The sequence below is a fragment of the Cervus elaphus genome, chromosome 15 (assembly GCF_910594005.1).
Source record: "Cervus elaphus chromosome 15, mCerEla1.1, whole genome shotgun sequence".
In the NCBI taxonomy this organism is placed as follows: Eukaryota; Metazoa; Chordata; class Mammalia; order Artiodactyla; family Cervidae; genus Cervus; species Cervus elaphus.
This window is the reverse complement of record NC_057829.1, coordinates 12,474,332-12,501,787: the sequence shown is the minus strand read 5'-3', so window position 1 is coordinate 12,501,787 and position 27,456 is coordinate 12,474,332. Positions and strand designations below refer to the sequence as shown.

The window sequence follows — 27,456 nt, the reverse complement described above, 5'->3', positions numbered from 1 at the left end:
GCAGGGATGCCTGGATCCACAGCCCCCTTAATCCACTCTCCCAGGCTGCAGGCCCTCTGAGCCTGGAGCGTGGCCCTGCAGTGCCACCACCAGGACACCCATGGAACTGCTCCAGGCCTGTGCCCTCAGATGGTCCCAAAGCAGGGGCATTCCTGATCTTCTGGCAGAGAAAAAACAGGCGTAAAATCTGTGAGGGTCTTGTAGATCAGTGACTCTCCTGTCGGGGTATCTGACCAGGAGGCTAAGCCAAAAATATGGTTTTAATTCCAGCTCTGTTTATAATCTGTGTCCTTGAAAGTTCCCCAACCGGCTCTAGCACACCATCTCCAGGTGTGAAGAGATGTAACACCATCAACCCCTCAGAGGATGATGCAGAGAACCAGACACATGGACAGAATTCCGCCAACACAGAGCATGAAGTAAAAAATGTGAAAGCCCTGGACCCACCTCCAGTAAAGCACTACACAGGCTCAGTCACCCAACACAAGAAATACAATCAAATCTGAGGCCTGAAAATGGGGTATTTCCATTAGGCAGCCCAAAAATCTATTTTATATTATCTGCTACAATTACAGGTGCTTGAAAAATTAGCACTAAAAAAAAAAGCCTTTTGCTTAGTGATGATCCTTCAAATAATTCAAGTTTATATTTTGGCTGACTAAAAAAGGGGCATCAAGAGAATTCCAACATAAATTCCACAAAGATAATGTGTAAGAAAAAAAGCAAATATCCCAATTGAGAAACAGGCTAATATTACATAAGACACATAATTGCATAATTTATTTAAGAAATAAAATGGTAGATATAAAAAATGAAAAATCTCTTAGTAATTAGAGAAATTCAAAACAAAATAACATTTCACCATCAAAGAGCCATTAAAACAAAGAAAATCAATAATAATTGAAGTTGATTCACTGGAGGGAAAATAAATTTGTACACTTTCTGGAGAGCAATTTGCCAATATTTATATAAATCCTTAAAAACCAACAAGATTTTCTGACAAACAATACAACTTATGGGAATTTATCTTATAGAAATAATTAGACAGAAGTAAAGAGGTGGCTGCAAGCATCGTCTGTAAAAGAAAATTTGGAAAGAATCTGACATCTATCATGGGGGATTTATTAAATAAAACAGCTGCATCTGCTCAGCAGATTACTATGCAGCCTCTACAAAGTGCGTCTAGTATCTGTATAGTCCTTAAGATGTTACTAAATTATTACCCAGGAAAAAAAGCCAGGTAATTACAACAAAAAAATTTATTTATGATCCAATTTAGCAACTACACATTTACTTAAACACACATCTACATATATATATATGCATGGGTGGAAAGATGATTGTGGCTGTCTGGGCAACTAAGACGGGATATTTCTACATTTTTTTCCTTTATTTTTATTTTCTGAGGTTGCTACAATGGAATGTATTGCTTAGGCAATATGAGAAAAACAAGAGTATTTAATATTAAATTAAAATTTAAAATAGAAGAAAATAAAATTCCAAAATAAACTTCTGTGTGTGGAAGCAGGAAGGACATGGAACCCCAGGCCTAGAATCTTCTCACCAAGCATCCACCTGCACAGTAGGGGTCACTATCCCCGCCCAGAGCAGCCACCCGGCTGATGCCAACCACGTCTCAATGCTCCAACGTGCCCAGCTCCACCCAAAGGTGCAGGAGGAAGGCACCTCCTCGAGAGGAGGGCAGAAAAGCCGTGTGTCAAGAACATGCCGCATGTTGCTTGAAGAACGTAAAAGGCAGAGATTTAAATTGGGCTTCATTATATAACCATGTACCTGAAGTGAAAAAAACAAGTCCTACATAATTCCTAGGGACTTCCCAGGTAGCACAATGGTTAAGAATCCACCTGCCAACAAAAGAGACATAGGAGATGTGGATTCGATCTCTGGGCTGGGAAGAACCCCTGGAGTAGGAAATGACAACCCACTTCACTACTCTTGCCTGGAAAAATCCATGGACAGAGGAGCCTGGCTGGCTACAGTCCATAGGATTGCAAAGAGTCTAACATGACTAAGCAACTGAGTACATAGTTCCTAGCGGGAAGAGGGGACCTTAAACCGCTGGACTAACAAAGAACCACATTCAGAACAGCCACAAGGGAGATCTGGCAATTTTTATTCAACTCACCAGGATCTATTTTCAGGATGCTATTGTAATGTTTACTGCATTAAAAAAATACATTAAAAAATATTCAGTATGAAAAAATAACTGTAAAAGGCAATACATATTATATCAACCCCAAAGGATTTTGCACATGTTTCAATGCTGTGAATTCAAGCATCTGAAGCCCGACATCCTCCAGCTCGCCCAGGCCCAGGGCCATGGTGGCATGTCCTGGCACAGCTTAGACAGCATATCTTTTCTCTCCCTCGTGCTTGGCCTTGTGGTACTTCACATAGTCACTATGCAGCTCCTTGAAGACGTCTCTCACCCCCTGCTGCAGTGAGGCCCGCAGGAACTGGATGTCAGACTCAATGCACAGGTCCAGGATGAGGTAGATACCCTCTTGCAAGAGGACTTTCACCGCCGGATACAAAGTGACCTGGGATGAGGGGATACATTTATCTGTGAGAGTGAACAGGCAGATGCCAGGCCCTAGAATACCTGATGAGGGAGTCCAACTTTGGCTGCCAATTTGAGAAAAGATGCTCCTTTTAAAACGTCATTTAAAAAATAAATAAATAAACAAATAAAATGTCATTTTGCACGTAACTTAATTGAATATTAAAAGTTTTTATTTGGAGGAAATAGAGGTCAACTCAAGCCAACAAAAACCTGGAGTAAAACATCATGAAAGCACAGAGGTGGCTTTGCTATTCAGTAAATGATGCTTCTGTGCTTACCAGGGGTGTTTAAAAACTGGAAGCTTTAGATTTAAAAATCGTATAGTAACAGTCACCTTACGGGTCACATTCTTCCATGTGGCCAGTCTCACTGGAAGCTATCCTACCTGTGGGATGAGGGCAGCAAAGTCACCACCTTCCCCAGAGCAGGGCAGGCGGGCAGCATTCTCCAAGCAGATCCCTGATAGATCTCGTCACAGGGCCCAGCATCAGATGTGATTTCTAATTACCATTTAAAGAATCTGGGTTAACCAAAATCTGAGCCACAGCAGGAGAAGTGGGCAGTTCAGATCTGGACTAGCAGATTAGCAGATGACCACATCTGCTACTGGCACAAACTCTCAGATCAGAGATTCAGACTGGTATCTGGACAAAAAGGCTAAGACAGCAGGCACTGCTCACCCTGCCAGGGCCTCGCAGGCTCCAGCGGGACCTGGGCAGCACAGAGTCTGCACACCGCAGCAGCTGCAACCAGAAGCAGCAGGAAGGTTCGGGCCGACAAGCCTGGGGGGTGGCTGGTTCTTTATTAGTGTCCTGATGACCTAGCAGCTCAGGCCTCTCTGCAAACATGCAGCTTCTAGCAAGGATACAGTTTATTAACTAGAAGCAGCATGATTCACCAAGGTAACCTCTGGGAGGCATAGTCCTAAAGAGGCGATTTGTTTCTACCACTAATGATGCTATTCTTCACAGTTATGGTTATTTTCACATGATCGCTCAAAAAGCATTTGACAGATGATCACCTTAATTAAATTTTATTGTTTTATAGATGATAAGAACATTCAAGGACAGCAGGAGGAATGACTGGTCTGTGATTCCATACTAAGGTATTACAGAAGGAAAGAAAAAATGAAACAAACTAAAAACAGAAGTCCTTAGCCTCACTAGCTGGGGTGAGAACTTGCTCACTCATTCACATCACTCACTAAACAAATAATCCCCCTTCCAAAGGCAAGAAGAGGCACAGTTATTTCCCCAGGGGCAGAACAGATATCTGAACCGAGTGCTGGAGTTCAGATGTCGCAATCCTTTTACCTGGCGTCTCCTGGTGAAGGCAAAGCCCAGAGCATGGGGTGGGGTCGGGTGCGGGAACAGGAAGGCAGTAGGATCAGGACAACACAAGCACTGCACATCTTCACGTTAGACAACTTATTTAGAAAACAAGGCGGGGGAAGCCAGTTTCTACAACACTGGCCAATGAATGAAAACACTTCTAGGTAACTTTTAAAAGGACCCTAGGCCAGGTGAGTAGTGCAAACAATTTACCCAAAGCTATCAATAAAGAGGGAAAACTGTATATCTGATCTATGGGTAAAAGAGAAGATAAAAGTGACCATAACTTCCCTGACACACACCCAGGGTAACACAGCACTGCATGGAAGGAACAAGGTCTTCAGCAGCAGCTGCCTCTCCCTGACCGAGGCTGTCTCGCTGTCATCAGCCCCAATCACTGACACACCTTCACCGACGGCACCTGCCTCCAGAACTCGAGGGGAAGGCGAGCTACCCCTGCCATCCAGCCTGTAATTAAAACAACACGTCTTCCTGGTCTCAAAAGATTTATGGTTCTCTCAGTAGAAGCTGCTAATGCACATGGAATACTTTCTTCATTACCAATATTAAAAACAAATTATAAAGGTAAAACGTAGACTGTCCTGCCAATGGATTCTGGGACACAACTCCCTGAGATAATTCCCAAAGCCTTTGGTCTTCAAGATTAAAAATCAAAAAATACTGATACGCATAAATTAGACATGTATAATGAGGCTGAGATGCAAAAGACTTTTCATACAGTAAATCTCGGGATGATAATCAGTGACTTCACACTTCAAATTACAGACTCCCCTCTTGTCCTTAGGTAAGTGATACTGTGGTGTCTCATTCTGTTCTTCAGCTCGTGTTCCATCAAAAGCTCTCACATTAATGACTGCCTGGGAAATACCAAGAGTCTATAAAAATGCTAAATAATTGCAAGGAAACCAAACTCCAAGCCCACATCTCATTCAAAGGATGACTTGAAGGGGCTCTTGCGTGCAGCTCTGGCTCCCATACACCTGCCTCCCAGCCACCCACCCACCTGCCCACATGATGGGCATCTCTGCTGATGGAGGGAGCAGGGTCAGGGCTGTGGAAATGCCCTGAAACAGGGTCCGGACGGAAGCCAAGACCATGCCAGGCTTCTGAGGAATCCCATTCAGATGACCCTCCTTTGAGGAAACGCTGACTCCTCTAATGTAACACTTTACCAGCTGCTTACCACCAGTCTTACAAGATTCACAATAGGATATTCTATCGGGAGCAAGATATCCTACACAAGTAGACAGATACACACCTGAACATACTGTACTTTAAGCCTCTGACTTTCCATTATAACAAATAAGACATGAAGTATTATAATGAACTTAATACACAGGTCACAGGGGGTCTTGTGGAATTACAAAAATAGCACATTGACATGCCAAAGTGAGATCACTGCTGAAGAATGAATGAATTATCCAGAAGCCTAAAGTCAGACAATCTGGGACTACAGCCTTTAATCTGACTGAACAAGTCTACCAGGATCTTCCCCAGGTCACCTATTTGAGTGAGAGCAGCTGAGTCACATGCACAATGAACCCTTGAGCCCTCTGCTGCTGAGGGACCCCAGGACCTCTTTCTGTCTCCTGCTCTAGAACTTGGGTCCCTCCTTTCCTCTCCCTCACGACCCAAGAGACCAAGCAAAGCAGGCCCAGGGTTTGCGCTGGAGCATAAGAGACCTAAGGGTGGCTGCAGGAGCCGGCAAGCCCCGTGCCGCCAGCCTCTGCGTCTGTGTGTGGCCGTCTCGGTGGCCCTGCGGGGCTGCTGCAGTCACGGGGCAGCTGCCACCAGGGAGGACCGCCAGGAGGCCTGTGATCGCGGGCTGTGAGCAGAAGCCCTCGGGGGCAGGCGGCCCGGCCTACCTTCTGTGCTTCCACCACATACTGGGCCACCATGAAGGGGGAGAACACCCGGAACTCCTCGGCGCGCGCCGCCACGTGGCTGTACATCCGCTCCAGGAGGCGGGCACACTCCAGCACCACCGGCAGGTCCTCTGCACTTCCTGTGGGGGCAGCGTTCCCAGGCCGATTAATTCAGAGACCGTGCATTTTAACTCTTCAGTTTTACACTTTCAACATGCCCCAGTTATTCAAACCTTCTGTTTCTGTTTTGTTTGTTTTCCTAGACTTTAATTGGCTCAAATTGAAGACAGAATTAGGGGGAGACAATGTATCCAAATATTTATCTATATTACAAAGAGAAGAACACTTACAATACTCAAGAGTCCATGATTGTTTTTTTAAGAGATGAACTAGAATAACCAAGATTTCAGGATGAATCTAGGATTGCTATTGTATTTAAAAAGGAGACGGATATCTAAAAGAAAAATTTAAATGGGGGAGAAAAAAGAAAAACCATCTTTAAAAAAAGGCTTTTGATATCAAATGGTTCTAAAAATAAGATGGCCTAATTGTGTCTTTGCCTCGTTAAGTTTCAAAAGTTGTCTAGGATTTTTCTTTCATAGTCAGATATATATATATATATATGACTCAACTAACATTACTAGATCTACCCAGTTTCCCAGATTTATTTCAGACTCCTAGTTCTTCCCACCTTAGAGTGCCAGGATCACCCAGGCCTTAAACTCCTCCTCAGAATTCTAACAGTCTGAAATGTACCACAACCCAGGGTACACATGCCCCCCCAAGTCTGTCACAGCAGGGTGGGCCGGGTACCCCGGCACAGCAGAGCAACCTCCCTGGTTTTCCCTCAGCATAGTAATACACTGTTTTTATTAAATTCTAGAAAATGCAAACAAGCCTATAATGACAAAAAGCACATTGGTTGTTACCAGGGGCTGGGGCTGGACCCCAAGAGGGCTCTTCTGGGGATGAAACAAATGCTCTTTTAACTGTCATGGTGCTTTCCTGCATGAATTTATCCATCAAAACTCACTGAAGTATATACTTCAAACGGATGCAGCTTCTCACACATATATTATGCAACAATGAGCTTAATTTTTGGAATGCACAATGCCTTTTTTTAGACACTGAACATACACAGAGATATCTTACACATAAGCAATTCTTCTCGGTGAACGCTACTTTATGGAAATGCATCAGCGGTTACCATCACTCCACTGAACGCGTCAATAAGTGGCACACATGAGTGAGCCTCTTTAGCTTCTAATCTATACCACATCTTCCCTCCTGAAACCCTGAAGACACATGTGGTTCACACAGGAATGCCTGGCACCTGTTATTCCAGTCCAAATTTAACATGTGGCCATTAAAGAGTATAACCACCCATAAAAAAAAATAACCAGCTAACAGGCTCTGCGATTAAGCCATGAACACATCAGCGAGCCCAGTCTGGCCTGACGGGAGGTGACTGGGCCACACCAGCAACGACGAGGCAGAACCCAGAGCCCAAGACCAAACTTCGGGGCATGCTGATGACCACATGCTGCACACATCCAACCCACCCTGACCGCCGGGCCGGGACCAGGCCCGCTGCCGCAGTGGACGGCACAGCCAGAGCCAGGCTCTCGCTCGTGAGCTCAGAGCTGATCTCAGCAGCCTGAGCACAGAGCTGGGGTCACGCCCACGGCCAGCACACGGGCAGGAGCCTGCTTCCAAATCCTGTTGCCAGATAGACTCAAAAAGTCACAAGAGAATGCGAAATACCTAATCGTGCTACTAGCTGACCCCAAAATTAGGCAGAATAACTTGGGAATTACAGTCAGTAATAACTTTACCTTTTCTCCTTCTGCAAAAGGTAACTGGTTAAGTAGCTTAAATCTCCAAATCTAAACCCATTAACCTGATTCACAAGTGGGGATTACCACCATATACTTGGGTGATTATATAGTTCTAGTCCAGAACTACTGCCTTGGGGTTTCCCCCCGATGCCCTCCAAGCTGAGCTCCGAGGCCCTCCTTTGTAGTCCCGAGCACCCAGCACACCCACCCTTGTGCCAGGCACATCACACGGTATGTTCATGCTACAAAACTTTGAAACAGCGCAGTATAGAGAGCTTCACTTTATATGCAAATTTCTAAATAATGAGAATCTCCCACAAATTAGAAGTTTAGCAAGAATCAACCAACTTCAAGGCTGGAAAACCAGCTGTACACATAAGTTATGCGATTGCCATATGGCAGTTTGCTTCACTGTTAAACAAACATGACCTTGCCGAGATACAGTGGGAATGGTGAGTTGCAGAGACTCCACCCTTTTATAAGATGAGTGATGAGCTGGCTCGGCCACTGCCTGCTCCCCTTTAATCTCCCCACTGACCTACGAGCTCCAGAGGTAGTTCTTGAATCCGCACACTTTTTTTCCTCCAGAAAAGAACTATTTCAATTAGGGGATGTCAAATGCATTCACTGCTGTGGATATAGTAAAAACTGTGACAGTTTTTTTTTTTAATGTGACATTTTAAAAAACTGTTCTGAGTATTCCTTTAATGATCTGAATATGTACCTTATTTAAACTTCACTGAGTTGTTTAAGTTGGGTGGTTTTTTACCTTTGGTAACATGTGTGGCCAAAGACACCTGTAAAATAAACACATTTGAAATTGTGCATAATACCGTTTCTCTGAATTACCTTTATCTTTCTGCCGTCCTTCATGTATAACTGAACACACCAATCTATGAAAACAGTTCAGGAAAGAAGGGATAGTTTTCAGCATTACCTGCAATAAGAGACAAAAGAATATAAAAATACAGAGGCAACTGTTTATTTCAAGTTCTACTTTAAAGGAAGTTGTATTTATTTCCTTCTTAACTTTAATACTCAAAACAGTTGCAGCAACTCCTTCTAGCCAGGACTTTCTAGGGAAATGCTCATTCTACTTAACTGCTTTACATCCTGTTTTCATGGTTGGAGTAGGGCTCCCACACTGCATAACTTTAGGAATCTAATGAAGGATCCTAGTTTAGAATTTACTGAATCTGTCTTTTACTCTAAGTTGTTTCTGGTGCATTCTGGATATGGGTAGAAACAAATAACAAAAAGTACAGTAGCCAATGTATTCAAGTACAATGGCCACTAGAGAAAAAGATTACATAAAGCAAACCCATTTAAAATGAGAAACAAAATTTCTCATTTTTTAGCAATGAAAAGGTCTGGCTGGGACTTTATCTTGAAAAATGATATCTAAGTTATACACAGGATTCTTTTATACTCAACCGTCCTGAGATCTCAAGATTGCCAGGAGAAATATCAATAACCTCAGATACACAGGTGACACCACCCTTATGGCAGAAAGCGAAGAACTAAAGAGTGTCTTGATGAAAGTGAAAGAGGAGAGTGAAAAAGTTGGCTTAAAGCTCAACATTCAGAAAATGAAGATCATGGCATTCGGTCCCATTACTTCAGGGCAAATAGATGGGGAAACAATGGGAACAGTGAGAGACTTATTTTGGGGGGCTCCCAAATCACTGCAGATGGTGACTGCAGCCATGAAATTAAAAGACACTTGCTCCTTGGAAGAAAAACTGTGACCAACCTAGACAGCATATTAAAAAGCAGAGACATTACTTTGCCAACAAAGGTCTGTCTAGTTAAAGTTATGGTTTTTCCAGTAGTCATGTATGAGAGTTGGATTATAAACAAAGCTGAGTGCCAAAGAACTGATGCTTTTGAACTATGGTGTTCAAGAAGACTCTTGAGAGTCCCTTGGACTGCAAGAAAATCAAACCAGTCAATCCTAAAGGAAATCAGTCCTGAATATTCATTGGAAGGACTGATCTGAAAATGAAACTCCAATTCTTTGGCCCCCTGATGCAAAGAACTGACTCATTTGAAGAGACCCTGCTGCTGGGAGGGATTGGGGGCAGGAGGAGAAGGGGAAAACAGAGGATGAGATGGTTGGATGGCATCACTGACTCAAAGGACATGAGTTTGAGAAAGCTCTGGGAGTTGGTGATGGACAGGGAAGCCTGGCATGCTGCAGTCCATGGGGTCACAAAGAATTGGACGCGACTGAGCAACTGAATTGAACTGATCCTGAGATCATAATCAAAGCAAGACACTGTCAAATAAAGCAGCCACAAGCTACATGTGGCTACTGAAATTTAAATTAAGTTAAAATTCAGTTCCTAATCATACAATTTCTAGCCCACATTTCACACGGTCAAGACATGGCCAGCAGTTCCCGTGGGAGACGCAGGTACAAACACCCCCAGCCCAGGAGAAGTTCTATTGGGCAGCACTGCTCTAAGGCCCAGGGTGAACAAGGAGTGAATCAAAGGCGAGGACTCTTTTCTTTGGTACAGTTTATTCAAGCAAGGTCTGGAGAGCATAATATACCACTCTTTATGCCAAACCATCAACTTCAGCAACATGTTCAGAAAGAAGTCATCTTGCCAAGTCTGTCAGCGTGTCACCACGCGTACTGAGGCCCTCGCTTCATCCTGATGCCAGTGATGAGAAGCACACAGACCCAAGGTCAGACCACCTGAGCTCACACCCGGCTGAACATGCAGTCCTGGACAGAGCACTGAGTCTTCCTGTGCCTATTTCCTCACTTGCAAACTGAGGATAGTGACAGGTTGTCATGAGGGTCAAGTAAGGTAAAAGATACCAAAAGCTCAGAGTGGCACCAGCTGCTGTACTGCCGGGTACCCTGGCTGGGCTCACTTGTGCTGTTCCCTTCAGATTCACCCGAGCAGATTCCAGCCGGGGGTTTGGATCAACCCTTCTGTATCACCTACTACACACATGACCCAACGCACAGGCCCTGCTCCCCGCAATGTGCCCGGCAGGCTGTCACAGGTCACATCCTTCTTTACTGCAACACCATGTTGTTATCCTTGTCACTTCTCTCCTATTATTAAATGGTCTAATTCTGCTCAATGGTTATTCATCACTGGTTTTGCAGGAGATGCACACAGCTTTCCAATGTTACTTTCAAAAGCTGCATGAAATCCCACAGCTTCTGCAAGACCTGCAGTTCCAGCTTATAACTGATTGGTATTGACCTCTTCCCTGTGGCTCACACAGTAAAGCGTCTGCCTACAATGCGGGAGACCTGGATTCAATCCCCAGGTTGGGAAGATCTCCTGGAGAAGGAAATGGCAATCCACTCCAGTATTCTTGCCTGGAAAATCCCATGGACGGAGGAACCTGGTAGGCTACAGTCCGTGGGGTCGCAAAGAGTCAGACACGACTGAGCAACTTCACTTCCACTTTATTGCATGTATACGCGACAGTCACACAGTAATCTAAGAATCAGCAGGGATCTAACAAACAAAGATGCTGACAAGATGGGCAGGGTCAAAGGTGATTGTTAAGTGGGGAGGACATTGGATGGAGTGCTTAGCTTACCAAAAAATAAATTTTTCAAAAACTACACTATTGGCAGGTCTCCAAACTTAGAGCATTAAAACATTTAAAAACACTTGAACGTGCCTGTGTGTATGTGTATCTGTCCTATTTAGAAGTTCCCATGTATCACGTAGAGCAGTGGCACAGCAAAACAAACACTGGTCAAGGAAATCCAGTCTTCTAGCTAAAATTCAGACTCAGCGGGGTGACACTGATCAAATCATTCAGGAGCTCTGAGCATCAGTGTCTCTACCAATGAAATGGGATCGTCACTGACTACAGAGTTGCTGCAGGGGTGAAACGAGACACACAGCACATGTTCAGTAAATGTCAGCTGAACTGAAGTCTCTTCTATGAAGCATTTGTTCCTAGTCTCATTTTATTTAAAAAGCAGCATACTATAAAACCAGAACTCAGGATGCCTCACTCACTGTATCCAACTGAATTATAAACCTGAGATGAGATCTAAGCCAGTGAGTGACATTTAAATATATGATCCCCATGTCTCAACAGTAAAGAATCTGCCTGCAATGCAGGAGATGCAGGTTCAATCCCTGGGTTGAGAAGATCCCCTGGAGAAGAAAATGGCAATCTACTCCAGTATTCTTGTCTGGGAAATCCCATGGACAGAGAAGCCTGGTGGGCCACAGTCCAAGGGATCACAAAGAGTCAGACACATCTTAGTGACTAAACAACAACTGCAAAAACAGAATAATTTCTAATGGGCCTCCAGAAACACCTACTACACAGATATGTTTGAAGCGTCAGATTCAGCACAGCCTGATGTGAACGTCAAACACTCCTGTGCGTTAGAAACCGCTTGGGCCCTGGAAACCACTGGAAGCAAAAACTGCAATGATTGCAAACCATTACGCTTCTCCTGCTGCTGCTCTTCTGAAGGGTGCATTTCCCTGCCCACATGCACCCTGCCCTCCTCACCTTTGGGTGACACTGCAGGATTGAAAAGAGCACGTTGTGTGCCCTCGAGAAGATACGCCCGTACTCAATGGGCTTCAGGTGGTCCAAGGGCACGGTCAGCAGGACGCTGAAGGCCAGGCTGACGTGGTGCGGGTTGCTGATGGTCCCTTCCCCCTGCCGCAGCAGCGCAGCCAGGACTTCCAAGACAGGCCCCACCAGAGCCAGGGCCGAGGGCTGCTCCTGACAAGCCTCTCGGGTCTGCAGCTACAGGGCAAGGAACAAGGGACAGAAAATGAAGGCAAATCTCCAGGGAAATAGCCCCAAAGCCGAAGTGACAGAGGTAAGAAAGTCCAGACTCCAGCACTGACCAGGTCCCACCCTGACCCCCGTTCACACTCCCACCCTCTTCCTCCTGATGCTCCCCCTACCCACACCTAAGTACAAAGGGGCTTTGCCCACTAATGCAGATTCCCAGGGAAACAACAAAGCAACAAAACAGAAGATCAGAGAGAAGGCTTAGACCCTACGCCCTGAGAATGTGCTAATCCAGGGCCATGCTCATGTAGCACAAGTTAGACTCAGAGCTGATAATGACATAAGCACAAGCTGTAAGCACAGTGTTTACAGCTGACTTCATGACACAGCCCCAGAAACACGCTCTGCATAATAAATCCAGCACGTGACAGAAAACCAGCACGTGACAGAAGCAGAGGCGACTGAAAGGCAGGGACAGGGGTATGCACAGCCCAGAGGTACTCACCGTCAGAGCCGTGACCATCTGCGGGCACGCGTGCCAGAATAAACGGGCCTTCTCGTCACTGCATGGACAGGTCAGGAGTAACTTAACCAATGTCGCAGCCGACAACACAGCCTAGGGGACAAGTGAAAACACTAGCAGTGGAAGGAGCTGGCTCTGGAAGGAGGCCCATCTCAGGAAGCAGACCAGTCACGGTGCTGTGACAGAGCAGAGGCCGTCGGAGCCCCATGCTGGGGTGGGAATGAGACTCAGCTCAGGTCAAGTCCTGAGGGTGCCATCCTTTATACCGCCTGAGGGAATACATGAACCGAGTAGGCAGAATGGTGGCAGAGGAAGAGCTTTCTCTGCAGCGCCTCACTGAGCCCAACACATAAACATGCCAGGACAGAGAGACAGAAGAGTCTGCGGAGACCTGAATCGGAGCCCCCGTTCATCACGGCGCTGTCACCAGGCCGCCACCGCACCTTACCCACGAGACCCATCTGTGCTGAGGGACAAAAAGCACGGCCAGCGGGAGACGCGGGCAGAGTATGACAAGCAGACCAGGTGCCGTGATGACCGGCGATGGTTCTAAACCATGAGAAGGAAGGAAAGTGACTGTGACCCATGTGGGTGTCTCACCCCATGAACTCGGGCCTCATGGGGGCCCCTCCTCCTCTCCTAATGTTGCAGCCTCCCCCACCACAAAATCCTCGCCTCTGCGCTTTGCCCTTGCTCCCTCTGACCAGACACCCCCACTCTCTCTGCTGAGATCCACTCCCCTCTCCACCTCCCTGCAGGCTGTGTCTCCCCATCAAGGGCCTGCTTACTGCCCACCCCTGCCACCCATCTCCCCACTCACTCACCCATTCCACCTCCCTTGTCTCCACAGCAACACCCCAGTTCCATCCAAATCCTCTTTATCTCTGAGCTCAGCTCAGCCTCACCTCCTCCACGGCGTTCCTCTGACTAGCTGATGGGTATCTTTCTTTCTTTTTAATAAATAAACACTGCATGCAAGATCTGTTTCTTGCCCGGGGATCAAACCCGAACTCCCCATAGTGGAAGCCCAGGGTCTTAACCACTGAATGCCAGGGCAGTCCCTGCCAGGTCTGAACTGAAGTTCCTGGGTTGTGTCCACTGGCTGACTGAAGGGAAGCCCAGAGGCTTCTCCAAGCTAGGCCTTCAGGGCCACAGACACACAGTGCAAACTCCCAGAGAGGCAAGCACGTGCTGTGGCGGGGCTCACATGGAGGAGAGGCCAGCTCCCCGTTGCCCCCAGTCTGCCTCCCACCAGCTCTCCTCCCACTCACATCAAAACCCAGCTCTGGGTGCCAATTCTAACCAGGACTCAAGAAAGCCCTCGTGAAGCAGAGAGAGCCTGGGACCCAGTGAGCCCCCAGATCTGCCCTCCTGTGCAAGTGACAGCCTCCAGCCGGCCTGCTGCTCAGGGGGTTAGGGGCCAAACCCGAGCACTTTGGCTCTGCAGACGCTCCTGGTACACACTGACCTAGTGTGAAGGCAGGGCTTCGTTAGCAACGACCGAGGAGGCTGGGGCAGGGGGCCCAAGAGCAGCTCGCTACCCTGAGAGTCTCAAGTGGGAGCCACGTTTGGTATGCGACTAAACCAAGTAACATTTTCACAAGTATGAGGTGAGTGATCTCAAGCAATGGAGAGTAGGACTTAACTTTTTGTGTGTCAGTATTATGAGTGTGTGCGTGCTATGCATGCTAAGTCTCTTCAGTCGTATCTGACTCTATGCGACCCTATGAACTGTAGCCTGCCAGGCTCCTCCTCTGGCGATTCTCCAGGCAACACTACTGGAGTGGGTTGCCATTTCCGTCTCCAGGGGATCTTCCCGACCCAGGGATCGAACCCACATCTCTTCCATTGTCTCCTGCACTGGCAAGCAGGTTCTTTACCACTAGCACTACCTGGGAAGCCCAACAGTATTCCATATGATAAGAACACACTTCTAATTTGAAAGAGTTCCCCTTTGGAAACAGCCTCCGTGCACTGAGGACCTGGGCTCCCGAGTCCACAGCTCTGTCCCAAACTCCTCAGGGCCTACAGTCTCTGTCGGATTGATATTGCACGTTTGTATCATTCAGCGCTGACACAGGCATTCCTAACTTTTCCCACTGAAGCCAAAGGAGCAACCCACCTGCAGATCTGCTCTCCACAGGTTACTGACATCCAGTCCCTGGAGGATACACTGCAGCCACATGCGGAAGTCCTCTGTCGTCCCAGCCTCTAACATTTGGGTGAACAAGGCTCCCAGGTGAGGCTCAATCTCCTCAACTACCTGAGCCGGAATCGCAGGATCTGTGAGGGAAACAGGACTGCTGAGATATGGCAGACAAGGGCAGGTTAAGTAAACCATTTCAGTACGATGAAGTGGTGTGCAGTCAGTAAGGGCCAGTACCTCGGGGACATGGAGAGAGTCATGGTGCAAGTGAAAAAGCAGGGCACGCTCACAGCCTGACACTGCCCTCTCACACTGGCCCCTGCGCCCTGCCCACAGCTCCTGTGCACCCAGTGCAAGGAGTCCAGGATGATGATGATGGCGATGCTTAGCAGGGCTTATCTCTGGACCGTGGGAGGCAGGTGACTGACAATTGCTTCATACTCTTCTCTACTTTTCTTGTATTCTTTTATGAAATCAGTAGGGGCTCAGGGGTGGGATGGTACTTTTACATAGATGGGGATGTTGAAGGGATGGAAAGAAGCCAGGCTCGTGGCGCCTGCCTGCTGCAGTCACCCCGGTACCCCTACTTAATGCAGGACAGTCTTATGAAGTACACCCAGGGTCCACAGGTTCATCAGAGAGCACACAGTTAGCGGGCCCAAGGCCCTTTACGCTCTGACCCCAGCGTAACTGTTCCAGCCAGCAGATGAGCCACCCTGAGCAAGCTCCTATGCCCCAGTCTTTGTTTACTACGCGCAGCACTGGGGGCGGGTGGACAGGCCCAGGGCTCTGAGAGAGAACATCCAGGTCCAAGTGTCCCACAGCCGCAGGATCCTGGAGGTGTGACCTCCCTGAGCCTCAACTCTCCCATCTGTGAAACGGGTGGGACAGCACCAGCTCCTATAGCTGGTCAGACACTGGATGGCTGAACGTCGGCACCGTGACCTCGCTGCCCCCGCCTCACCCATCCCCTGGGAGGCCTTGCCTGCCAGAGTCCACCGTGCTGGTCACTTCAAAGCCTTTCTTCACCCTGTGACTCAGGTAATTTGTGTGAACATCTGTTTACTAAATTAGGTCAAAACCAACACCTCATTCATTTCTGCCCATCTGTGCGGAGGACACAGTTCCACACATATAGGAAGCATTTTTAAACGTGATGGTTTTTTATAACTGAATCGAGGTAGTCAATTCTCCTGTCAGCCAGCATTTCTTACAAATGCTCATTTTTCTGAGCTGAGACCTACTTGACTCACCCCCAAGGACCAAGGTAGTCACCTTAACCCTCCCTCTCCAAGCCCGAAGCCCCGGGCCACCATCCTAGGCCTTTCCTCCAGACCTCTCACCACCCTGGTCCCTTCTAGAGGCAAGTCTAGGTGCATGAGGCCTGCCCCCATGGCAACCCTGGCAATACTCAGGCCTGTGATCTGGGGGTGCAGTGGGGTATGAGGCCTCACCCCCTGACCCAGATCTGTCTCCGGGGTAAAAGGTACCACAAGTCCAGGGACACATAATTAGGACTCAGAAGCCACCTCCAATCACAGGGGTCTCAGGGATAAAGGAGGACACTCCATTCTATCTAACAAAGGGGAAGGGGGCCAGAGCTTTAGACCACCAGGGGCCATTTCTCAGGACACTGGTTTTAAATGCTCTAACAGAAGTGTTAAATGAGTTAACAGAAGACTGGATTTTACCCATTAAGAAGGTGACACCATTCCCTAAGAGAGTCGCTGACAGAGTGAAACAGAACACAGAACACGTGACCAAGGCACATCAGTCAGTCCGCACCCAGAGCAGACCACAAAGAGAGGGAGCAGCCCTCTGCCCTGGCCGTGGCCCAGGAGGCCTCTCTTCCTGCAGAGCCCAAGAACATCTGTGTGTGTGAGCAGACCATAGCCCCAGCTTGCCACCACAGCCTCCCCACCAGGAAAGAGAGAGGTCAGTGTGCACTGTGAGGGCTGGGCTAGGCTGGCGGGCCCCCTGCCCCAGCCAAAGAAGAAGAAAACAGGCCCACAGCAACTGGGGACAGTGCTACCTTGAGGAGATCAAGTTAGGGAGGGACTCTGGTCTGCTGACCTCTGACCTGGGGACAGCAGGGAGTGGATTCTGCATGAGGACACTGGCTGGGTTTTTGGTCCTGATTAGCTGGCCTGCAAGGGTGACATCCAGCTAAAACACTGCAATGACATCACGGGCCAAGCCGCTGTAATCAGGACCCACGGCCCCACAATGGCCAGTGCCACTGAGGCCTGGGGGATGACATCCGCCCTCTAGGAATTTCATGAGGTTCCCTATAAATTAAGTCACCTGCAACTTTAAAAAGCTGGCAGGTGAATCTTTCTGAGGTCCACTGGTGGTGCTGAAGATCTGACCCTGGAGGGCCTAAAACCGGGATGAAGCCATCTACGCTGGCTTCTGGGGCCAGGACAAAGAGACTCCATCAGAGAAGAGTGACTCCAGACTGCAGACTAGAACAACCTCCAAAGTAAGTGAGGAACTAAAGTGCGAAACACTGTATCTAGAAGGCTGCTACTTGTGTAAAAGTGGGGAAACAATTGTGGGTAACGTTCACATGCACGAAGAAGGGAGACGCTGGAGACAAACACCAGGGATGGCGTCTACCAGCTCCCGGCGCAGTACCCTCTGAAACGCACACCTGTTTCAAAAACAGCTGCCGCTCAGGGACCTTTCACCAAAAGCTCTGCAATACGCAAGGAGCTCAAGAGAAAACATCTCACCTGCAAGGACTTTTCTCACAGAATGAAACACGGAGGTACACACAGAATCCTTCTGAGGGTGTAGCTCTGGGACCAAAATGAACAGAGTTAAAAACTGCACAGCTGCCTGGAAAGATGGGGGATCTCCCACCAGAGCTGGCAACTCCAACAGGACCTGAGCATAGATGGTCTGGTAGAGGGCAGTGTAAGCGGACAGCCCTTTGTCTGTCTCTTTGGAAACATCTGTCCGACTGTGCCTGGAGTGCAGGGCCACATGGGCCTCCAAGAGCGAGCCCACGGACGAGATGACAGCGGGCGGGAGGCGGCCCGGAGCCCCAGGGGCCACGCAGTGCTGGAGCAGGGCCCCCGCCTGCAGCACCGCCTCCTCCAACAGCTTGGGCAGCACTTCCGGGGCCTCGTCCTGCTGCTTCTGCTCCTTGACTAAAGGCCCCAGCACTTGGCACACCTTGGTTAAGGACACCAGCACGAGCTGCTGGCCCAGAGGAGTCTGATTTCCTGACCGTTTGCCTGAAGTCACTTCACTGTGCAGTTGGTGCCCTGAGAGGAATGCAAGGATTTTCCCAAAATTGAGCCCCAGGCTGAGCTTTCTCTGGATGAGCATCTGCAGGAGCTGTTCTAAGAACGTTCCCACCACCTGGAGGAATTCCAGCCAAGAGGGGTCATCCACACTCACAAGAAACCTCTTGCTGGCTCTGAACAAGGAGGTCAGTGTGATCTCAAAGATATCGCTAACATACATGACCCTGAGCACTGCCTGGGCACTCTTGCCTCTCTGCAGGCAACCGAGAAGCTGGTAGCACGTCCTCAGAAACCTGAGGGTCAGGGAGGAGGAACAAGAGCTGCCCGGCGAGGAGACGGCCATACACAGTAACAGAAGGAAACAGCGCACGTGGCAGGGTGCCAGGAGGCTGTCCAGCTGTAGAGCAGAAAGAACCCCCAAAAGCTGCAGGGTGCTCTCCAACTGCTCCCCCTCCAGCTGAACGGGGGAGTCACCCCTGACCAACGAGAGTACGTTCTGGGCAATTTCTCCTCTTGGCTCTACACCTTCAGATCCAACTTTGGCGAATCTGCTTTCCCAGTGAGCCATGACCATGTAATCCTCTTCAAAGAGCCAGGGCAGCTGTTGGCGGAGAAGAGCCGGCTGCCTCCGGGCAGCGGCACACAAGATGCTGCCGCAGCGCGCGGTCAAGCCCAGGAAGAACGCGGAGTGGAGGGACTGCATCTCGGGGAAGAGAGGGCTGTGGAGGACGGCCTGGGAGATCTTTCCGAGTGTGATATCTGGTTCCTCCTCCGCTGAGCCTTCCTGGGCTTTGCTCACTGGCAAAGTTCTCAGCAGGATGCTGGCCAGGTACTGCAGGTCATCTGGACCAAGATATGATGTTAAAATCATGAGATTGGACATGACCAAGTGCCAGTGGGCGATGGGGTAGGTGAGCGCACTCACTGTCCCGACCTGGCCGTCCCAGGAAGCTGATGTCCCCCGGATCATACTTGCTTTCCCAGAGCCCAGGATGTAGGCAGCATCACGCCTCAGAGCACAGAGGGCTTCTTCAGACTGGAAACTGGCTTGCAGTAAGGTGTTCTTCATTCTCTGAAGGTGGAGCTGCTCCAAGCAGTACCGACCGAGGGAGTTGGACTGAACCGTGAACTCCTCTATCTCCTCCCAATGCTTGGCCTCCACGCCTGGGAGCAGCGGAAGGGGGCCCGAGGGCTCTGGGGCGGCGCCCGCCAGGGCCCCGGGCTCAGAGCGGTACGGGCTGCAGCTCAAGCGCAGCACAGTGTCCACCTGGGCCCAGGTGTGGGCGAGCAGAAGGGCAGAGTCGCCGACCTTCTGCTGCCAGAGCTCAGGCGCTGAGGGCCAGGGCTTGCGGAGGAGGTCCAGCAGGGGCTTCACAAGGCCTTGCAGCAACCCATCCATGGCCTGCTGTGTGCGCCTGACCACGGGCAGGGGTGAGCCAGCATCCAGGCTCCGCGCGTGGACCATGACACAGTACAGCAGCGAGCTCAGCGACAGGGACTTCAGGGCCATGTCCTCGTCACCCTGCAAGCCAGGCAAGACCAGAGACTGGAACCGCTCCTGCACACAGGCCCACGTGTCCAGGACCTGGCTCATGGGCAGCTCCGGGAGGCACTCTTGGAGCACCGTGGCAGGGCCGGCAGCCAGCACTGGCAGCCTCAGCGCCTCGGCCGCGGGGCGACAGAGCACCCCCAGCACCTCCTCGAACAGCCGGGGCACCTGCCGGAGCTTGGCATATGTCTGGAAGAGCATGTGGATCAGTGCCTCCTGGGCTTTCTGGGTCCGCAACTCTGTGACTTCTGCATCGATCCATGCTGAAGCCAACAGGTCATCCAGGTCTGGCTCCAGGATCATATGATTCAGGGAGAGCAAAACCTTGAGGCAGCGGAACCAGGCCGGCACGAGGGCCTGTGGGTGGTTTAGCAGCAGCTCAGCCAGACGACGGTAGAAGTGGAACTGAGCCTCACCATGCCGGATTCGGTCAGCAGCGATGTTGTAGATAGTGTTACTGGCCACTGAGTTTAGAAGCTGTTCCACAACCAGGAGTTCTGTGGTCCAGTCGGACACGGACAGGGCTTGCTTCTGCTCCTCCAGGTGGGAAATTCTTAAGCAGCCAAAAAGTCGAGGCAGCACCTTGAAGCAAAGCAGCTGGTTCCCCTCCTTGAGGTAAGACTCTACAAAGAGTTTGTACAGCAAGGCCACGGAGTTGGCCACCACTAAAGCCTGAAGGGAAGGGTCACAGGAGCCGGCATCCACCAGCCTGGCAATCATAGTGCCCAGGGGAGCTAGGAGATTCTTCATGGCCCCCATCTTTGAGTCGCCTTGCTGCTGGTCCAAGAGCTCCTCTTTGTACGAAGGGAGCAGCTCGGGCTGAAAAGCTCCACCGCGAAGCACGGCCTCAATCTGATTCCTAATGTCCCGGCCGAGCACTGGCCGCAGCTGGCCTTGGCCAGTCTGAGTCCATGTGCCCCCCGAGAGAAAGTGTCTCAAGACCAGGCAGGGCTGGAGCAAGTGCCCAGTCAACTCCCCAAAGGCGCGCCTCGGGTTGACCTGCTGCTGCTGAAGTGAGAGGTAGTGGCCGAGGCTCAGGTGAATGACTTCAAACAACTGGGGTGTTACGGCTCCTGGCTGCCGACAGGCCGACCAGCAGAGCTGGCTCAGCAGCTCAACTATCAGCTCCTGCCTGGCCGTGTAGATGACAGCAAGGGCGGGTGTCGACAGGATACCCTGGCAGCAGCTCAGCACAGCACATATGTTCCTCTGGGATCCCGAAAGAGAGAACTCGGCTATTCTTTCATTGATGATCTGAGTATTAAGAAAGAAAGGAAACTCGTCACTGACCCTAAACCCGCAGACACTCAAAAGACACAACACAATGAGCAAATTCATTCCTTGCCCTGATCTTAATGAGAAAGAAATGCCCAGATAAGCACATCTAAATGAACTTGACTTTTCCTTAGCACATCAAAGGAAGGCAGAGGACCCGTCTTAATTCCTACACACATCCATCTCCTACCAATATAAATCAAGAAAAGAGCTCCATACCTTTATATATCTTCTGTCCCTTTCTAAATAGCAAAGTTTTATAAGGCCTAAAGTCCAAAGACTTCATGTTTTCTTGGAACCTAAACCTATAAGTCAACTTAGATGCTACTGGTAGATGGGGCAGTGGCCTTTGGTTATGATTCTGTGGTCCAAAACACATTTTTATAATCAGTAATACTGTTTGTATCTAAAAAAACCCAAAGCAAAAGGCACTCTTAAAAGAAGAAAGCAAACGTTGCCAGTTACTACTTATGATAATAGCAAACCCAGTCTACAGCTTTCAAAATTCTGAAATTCACAAAAACCAGAAATCATGAGGGCCAGGCAGATTCCAAAATTCACTTACAGGCTATGTGACTTGCTTACAGCCTCACAGCATCTGAGAATCAAATCTATCCCAGGTGCTAAGTTATGAGTAGCCCAATGACACAGATGTGTTTATCTCCATCCATGTATCTGCTGGCTCTGGAAAAGCTGAACCAAAAATACTTTGTACTTAAATGCCAGCACTCTACTACGGTAATCGCCAAATATTTCTGATTATACAACTTTTTCCACTTTTATACCTGATAAGGTTATAAATTACACACATGCACCATAGTACGAGTATTTTATACAATTATAAAGCATACATAAAAATTAAGGTGGCCTTTTAAAGATCATATAAAGATGTGAGATTTCTTCTCACATCCCCAAAGGACCATTCAGAATAATCCAGTTTGGTAACCCCTGACCTATTATTTTAAAAAATGACGCAATTCAGAACATAACTTCAAGAACCACTAAAGCCTGTGGACCATCAGGCATCAACCATTTAATTCCTCTGTTCGCAGCCTCTACTGCTTTTCTCCTGCCCACTGAGTCAGAAACCTTTGAGGAAATTCTCATTTAGATTTTGACCTTTGATCTCCCTCTAGTCCAACAAAAAGGTGGGGGGGAAAAGGTATAAAGTAGCATCATTTGCTGGATACCTTCTCTAATTAAAAAGGTAATTAAAAATAAATAAATAAGTAAATAAAAAATTTTTTAAAAAGGTAATTAACCAGCTTATGAAAAAGTTCTCATCTTTTATTCAATATTAAATAATATAAAGTGCTTAGTTCAGTCAGTAGTGACAGCCATGGCAGATGAGGCCTGCCCACCGCTCACCTCCTGCTGCACAGCCCAGTCCCTAACTCCCAGGGCTTAGGGACACCTGGTGTAGAGAACTTGGTAAGCATTCAATAAATATCAATCATTATTATAACTCCAAATGTACTACTTTTTCTTCTCCCCTGCTGTTGTGCTGTGTGTGTGCTCAGTCGCGTTCGACTCTTTGCCACCCCATAGACTGTACCCCACCAGGCTCCTCCATCCATGAAAGTTTCCAGCAAGAATACTGGAGCGTGTTGCCATTTCCTACTCCGGGAGATCTTCTAGACACAAGGATCGAACCTACGTCTCATGCATCTCCTGCATTGGCAGGTGGATTCTTTACTACTAGCACCACCTGGGAAGCCATCTCCCCTCCTACCTTTATATTTTCTGCATCTTGATATAATTAACCATAAGACAATTAAGCCTCGGGCATTAACAGGAAATCAACAAAGATACATGTAACACATACACGATAACACAGGAAACTGTTAATTACCTTGATGAGGGAAATCTGAAGGTTAACTGTCTTTCCATTCTTGAGGAGGTTCTGCAGTTTTCTGCTATGTAGAATGTTATCTACATAGAGCCAAAGCCTTTCAACAATGTCTTCCTTCAGTTCAAGTTTTTTCTTATAAAATGCAACCAGCGACTGCCTTGCCCAATCAAGCAATACCTGAATTTGGAAAAAAATATACTTAAAAATAAATGAATTTCTTTATCAAGAAAAACACTGGACATTTATAGGGACATCCCATGAATAACCAAATACAACTGCCAGGGGGAAGAACTTTCTTTAAAAACTTAACTTTGGTAATATTATGTTTTGGTACCTTAAAATATGTTTACTAAACAATCAATTAAAAAAAAACAACTAACTTTGGGGACTTCCCTGGTGGTCCAGTGGCTAAGACTCCATGCTCCCAATGCAGGGGGCCTGGGTTCCATCCCTGGTCAGGGAACAGGATCCCACATACCACAACTAAAAGATCTTGAATACCGCAACAAAGATACTGTGTGCCCCAAATAAGACCCAGCACAGCCAAATAAATAAATAAAAGAAAAAAGAAAAAAACTAATTTTGCCTTCACCTGGGGCCAATAAAAAGTTTCAAGTGAAACAGTTTCTTCTAACTAATCACTTTTAAATTTTAAAAGTTAAAAGCACAACAATTGCTCAGGATGGCCACAAAAAGAATGACACACAAAAGCAAAGACGCAGAGTCAGGAGACCAGAGTTTGTGTCCTGGCTTCCTGAGTTACCTGCAGCTTCATCTCTAAACCTACTTCCTGCATTCAGAAGACAGCATCTTCCATGAATGATTCACAAATGCTGTATTAGAAGGAGGGCTGAACATAAGATAGTTTTCATTATTGTGACATGATTCCTTATTCATAAACACAAGGAAAGGTGGTGAGGCCTCAGCTCAAGACACCAGAACTGTCAATAACAGCATGAATAGTGCAAATGCTAAGAGGAAAACACTCTCCCAAGAAGAGTGGAAACCTTGACCAAATTGCCTGCCACAGCTGTCAGGGGACACTCAGGCAGCAACGATTCTTACGCACAGCCAGATTTAGAAACTACTAGTTCTGCTGGTGCTGTACAGAGTGGATCTCATCATTCCAACAGCTGAAATCCATCTTTCACACATTTTGAACTACTTTATTGTTGTTGTTTAGCACTAAGTTGTGTCTGATGTCTTTGGCAACCCCACGCACTTTAGCCCACCAGGCTCCTCTGTCCATGGGATTTCCCAGGCAAGAATACTGGAGTGGGTTGCCATTTCCTTCTCCAGGGGATCTTCCCGACCCAGGCATCGAACCTGTGTCTCCTGTGTGATATAAGGTGAACTTATATCACCTGCACTGGCAGGTGAATTCTTTACTGCTGAGGCACCAATTTAATCCAATTTAATGAGTTCATCATCCTGGTGTCTCCATTATATTAACAGTTTTTCTTAGTCAGATAAGTTTGAGAAATGTTAACAAAGAACCATGTCTTTCTTGGTTCCTAATTTGTTTCTAATCTATCGGTTTATAATCTATTTTCCCTCGGGTTATTACAAATGCTAAAGCTTCTCTACTTCCCAACCTTTGATTCATCAAGTTCCAAACATGTTTAAAAAGCACCAATAAGAATTGCTTATGGAGCATCACTTAGGATTTACAAATAAATGAAACTGCCAACAGACTCAGAACCTAATTCCTGTAACCCCAGTCCAAATTTGTTCACTGATGCACATACTTGGGGCTTCCCAAGGGGCACCAGTGGTAAAGAACCTGCCTGCCAATGCAGGTGATATAAGAGATGCAGGTTAAATCCCTGGGTCGGGAAGATCCCCTGGAGAAGGGCATGGCAACCCACTCCAGTATTCTTGCCTGGAGAATCCCACGCACAGAGGAGCCTGGCAGGCTATGGTCCATAGGGTCACAAAGAGTTGAACATGGCTGAAGTAACTTAGCACACACCCACATAATTTGGAATATAAGAGATATTTCCAAACATAAAAGAAATGCTGAGGTTTTGTAACAGAAAAAGTTTGTTAGCGAAGTATCTATTAACTTCTTCTCACTGAAACTTTTAACTTTCTAACTATGCTTCCTTCTCCAACCTTTTCTCTAATCTTTTAAAATTTTAACTGAACATCAATATGCAATTTAATAAGTGATCATTAGTTTAGGTTGGAAAAATGTAACTTTCACATTAAACTTACTTGTTCTTTATTTGGAAGATGACACTGGTGGGAAATCCAAGCAAAGTGAGCTAGTTTTAGTTTATCTTCCCAGGACGTTCCCTTGCTTTTAAGTTTCACAGAAATGCCAGAATAAACAGCTGCCATTTCGGCACTTTACCTACAATTTAAAGAAACGGAAAAAAAAAAAAAAACATTATATAAAGGTCAAAGTTAATAGGCACCAAAAATGAATATTATGTACCTTATTGTCTACATAACTTATACTCCGTTTAAAAAAATTATTCAATGAATTAAAACACTGTTGGACAGAAGTCAATATATAAGATGCTTGAGTTTTCTAGAAGAAATTCACATGAGAGCAGACAGAAGATGGATTACAGACATGTGTACAAGTATTCCTGCTGTGAGCAAACATCACATCCTCAGAGATCAGTGTGCAGGAATTCGCTAAAATAAAACCCAAAGTGTTCAAATTACTTGTGAACACTCAAATTACTTTATTTTCACACATGGCTTTAGATTGAAAAGGTTGTTACTGCAAAAATGTTCTAATATATACATACTGTACAGTATGTATTAGGATACACTCCATTAAACAATTTAAAAAGATAAGCAGTATTTGGAAATGATAATATTTCTCCAAGTTCAAAAGAAATAAAGTATAAACCCAGTCCCAATAGAAAGACTTATTTCAGCTGCAACGGTAACTTCATTAATTTACCAAAATACACTGCTTATAAAGACTCTACAGAATACAGTAGTTATACAATTAATGCTGGAAAAATACAATATTAAAAAAATGATGACTAAAAAAATTTTTTTAATAAAATTTTTAAAAAAATGATGACTAAAGCAGCAATACAAACATACCAACCACTTATAATCCTATAAGACTGAGGTAAATGTAGCTTTGAGTTTCCTAAAAGTCATAATAAAAATGGAAAACATATCAGGTTAAATCATTTTCATTATATAAAAGTAAACAAGCCAGTTCCTCAAAGGGGAAAGTTTTTCATGATACTTAACACTGAAATAAAGAGATCCCAGGTGGCTCAGTGGGTAAAGAATATGCCTGCAATGTAGGAGACACAGAGATGCAAGTCCATTCCCGGGTCCAGAAGATCCCTTGGAGAAGGGCATGACAACACAATTCAGGATTCTTGCCTGGAGAACCCCATGGACAGAGGAACCTGGTGGGCTACAGTCCATAGGGTCGCAAAGAGTCGGACACGACTGAGGCAACTGACCACAGCACTACAAATAACAACAAAAAAATCGCAGCCTCACGATTCTAATTTAAATACTCTCAAACGAAAAGAATTTGCTCTCCTCAGAGCTGGATCACTGGATTTTTTAAATATAAGGGGTCCAAAATTCTACAGACCTACCTTCAGAACTAATTCTCAGTAGGCATCTTTACAAGGGAATAAGGAATGAAAGTACCCTTCCTCTGCTACAGAGACCAGAACAGTCAAAAGATGTCAGTCTGCCCGTGTGTCAAAACATCCAATATACATCCAAACGTTACTAACTGCTAAATTCAATGTTAGACAGCCATCACGACCATCACGACAGCTACAAAGTACTTAAAAGGCGTCTGAAGAACTAGCTACAAAGACGCCCCAGACAATTCTCCTAGACCTGCCAACCTTGGGCTCCCGGTGACCGCAACGATCTCTGCGAGCGGGCGTGGAAAGCCGGGTTGAGGACCACAAACCCGCGAGGAGCGCAAAGCCGTGTCCGTCCTTGCGCGTTCACACGCCGGAACCCTGAGGAACTCAAGGAAGCTAACAGCCAGGAGCCAGACGAGAGGCCGCCGAAGGAGCGACCCAGCGGGGAGGGCCGTGCCTTGGTGGGGAGCCCACCTGGAGGGACGTGGTCACCTGGTAGGAGCCGCGATTCGGACGGAAGGCCGGCCGGGAGGGGACTCACCTGCAGGCCACCTCAGGTGAGGAACTCACACAGGCCCCGCCGTGAGGGGCAGCGGACTGGTCGGAGGGCAGTCCCCGAGTCGGGAGCTCTCCCGGCGGTCAGTCCCGGACGGGGACCTCGAGGGGACTGACAGCGACAGCGGGAGCGACGCCGGGACCGACCCCGGAGCTACCACGTGAGGGCCTGGCTTCTTCCGCCCAAAGCCCTCCGCGCAGGGCTGGGCTGGGCGGTGCTGGGCGGGGCGGAAGGAGCGCGGGGGCGGGGCGGCGCGCGCGCCAGGCATCGCCAGCCGAGCGCCGAGGCGCCGCGCCCATTGGCGGAGACAGTTGCGCGTCGAGGCC

At 47.6% G+C, this 27,456-nt stretch overlaps 1 protein-coding gene across 2 annotated transcripts; it reads right to left on the bottom strand.

Annotated features, from left to right (window-relative positions):
* Positions 1-2,112: 2,112 nt before the first annotated feature.
* URB2 (URB2 ribosome biogenesis homolog) lies at positions 2,113-27,331 on the bottom strand. Of its 2 annotated transcripts, none has more exons than XM_043925389.1 (10): positions 27,116-27,331; positions 25,202-25,340; positions 22,985-23,161; positions 17,790-21,111; positions 15,031-15,191; positions 12,891-13,001; positions 12,152-12,394; positions 8,489-8,576; positions 5,802-5,941; positions 2,113-2,561 (listed from the first exon to the last, which is right to left on the bottom strand). In XM_043925389.1, exons 2-10 carry the CDS (start codon positions 25,325-25,327, stop codon positions 2,364-2,366), a joined length of 4,566 nt encoding a protein of 1,521 aa, XP_043781324.1. In that variant the 5' UTR covers positions 25,328-25,340; positions 27,116-27,331; the 3' UTR covers positions 2,113-2,363. The 2 variants fall into 2 exon arrangements, with proteins under 2 accessions (XP_043781324.1, XP_043781326.1); XM_043925391.1 differs by lacking the exon at positions 2,113-2,561 and adding an exon at positions 2,568-4,383.
* Between the last annotated feature and the right edge of the window lie 125 nt (positions 27,332-27,456).

Excerpts from the sequence above, each read along its gene's own strand:
- URB2 (XM_043925389.1), bottom strand. The coding sequence starts at position 25,327 with ATGGCAGCTGTTTATTCTGGCATTTCTGTGAAACTTAAAAGCAAGGGA. Across the intron at positions 13,002-15,030 it reads TGTGGAGAGCAGATCTGCAG|GCTGTGTTGTCGGCTGCGAC; the intron begins GTGGGTTGCTCC and ends CTTGTCCCCTAG. Across the intron at positions 12,395-12,890 it reads AGATGGTCACGGCTCTGACG|CTGCAGACCCGAGAGGCTTG; the intron begins GTGAGTACCTCT and ends CTTGCCCTGTAG.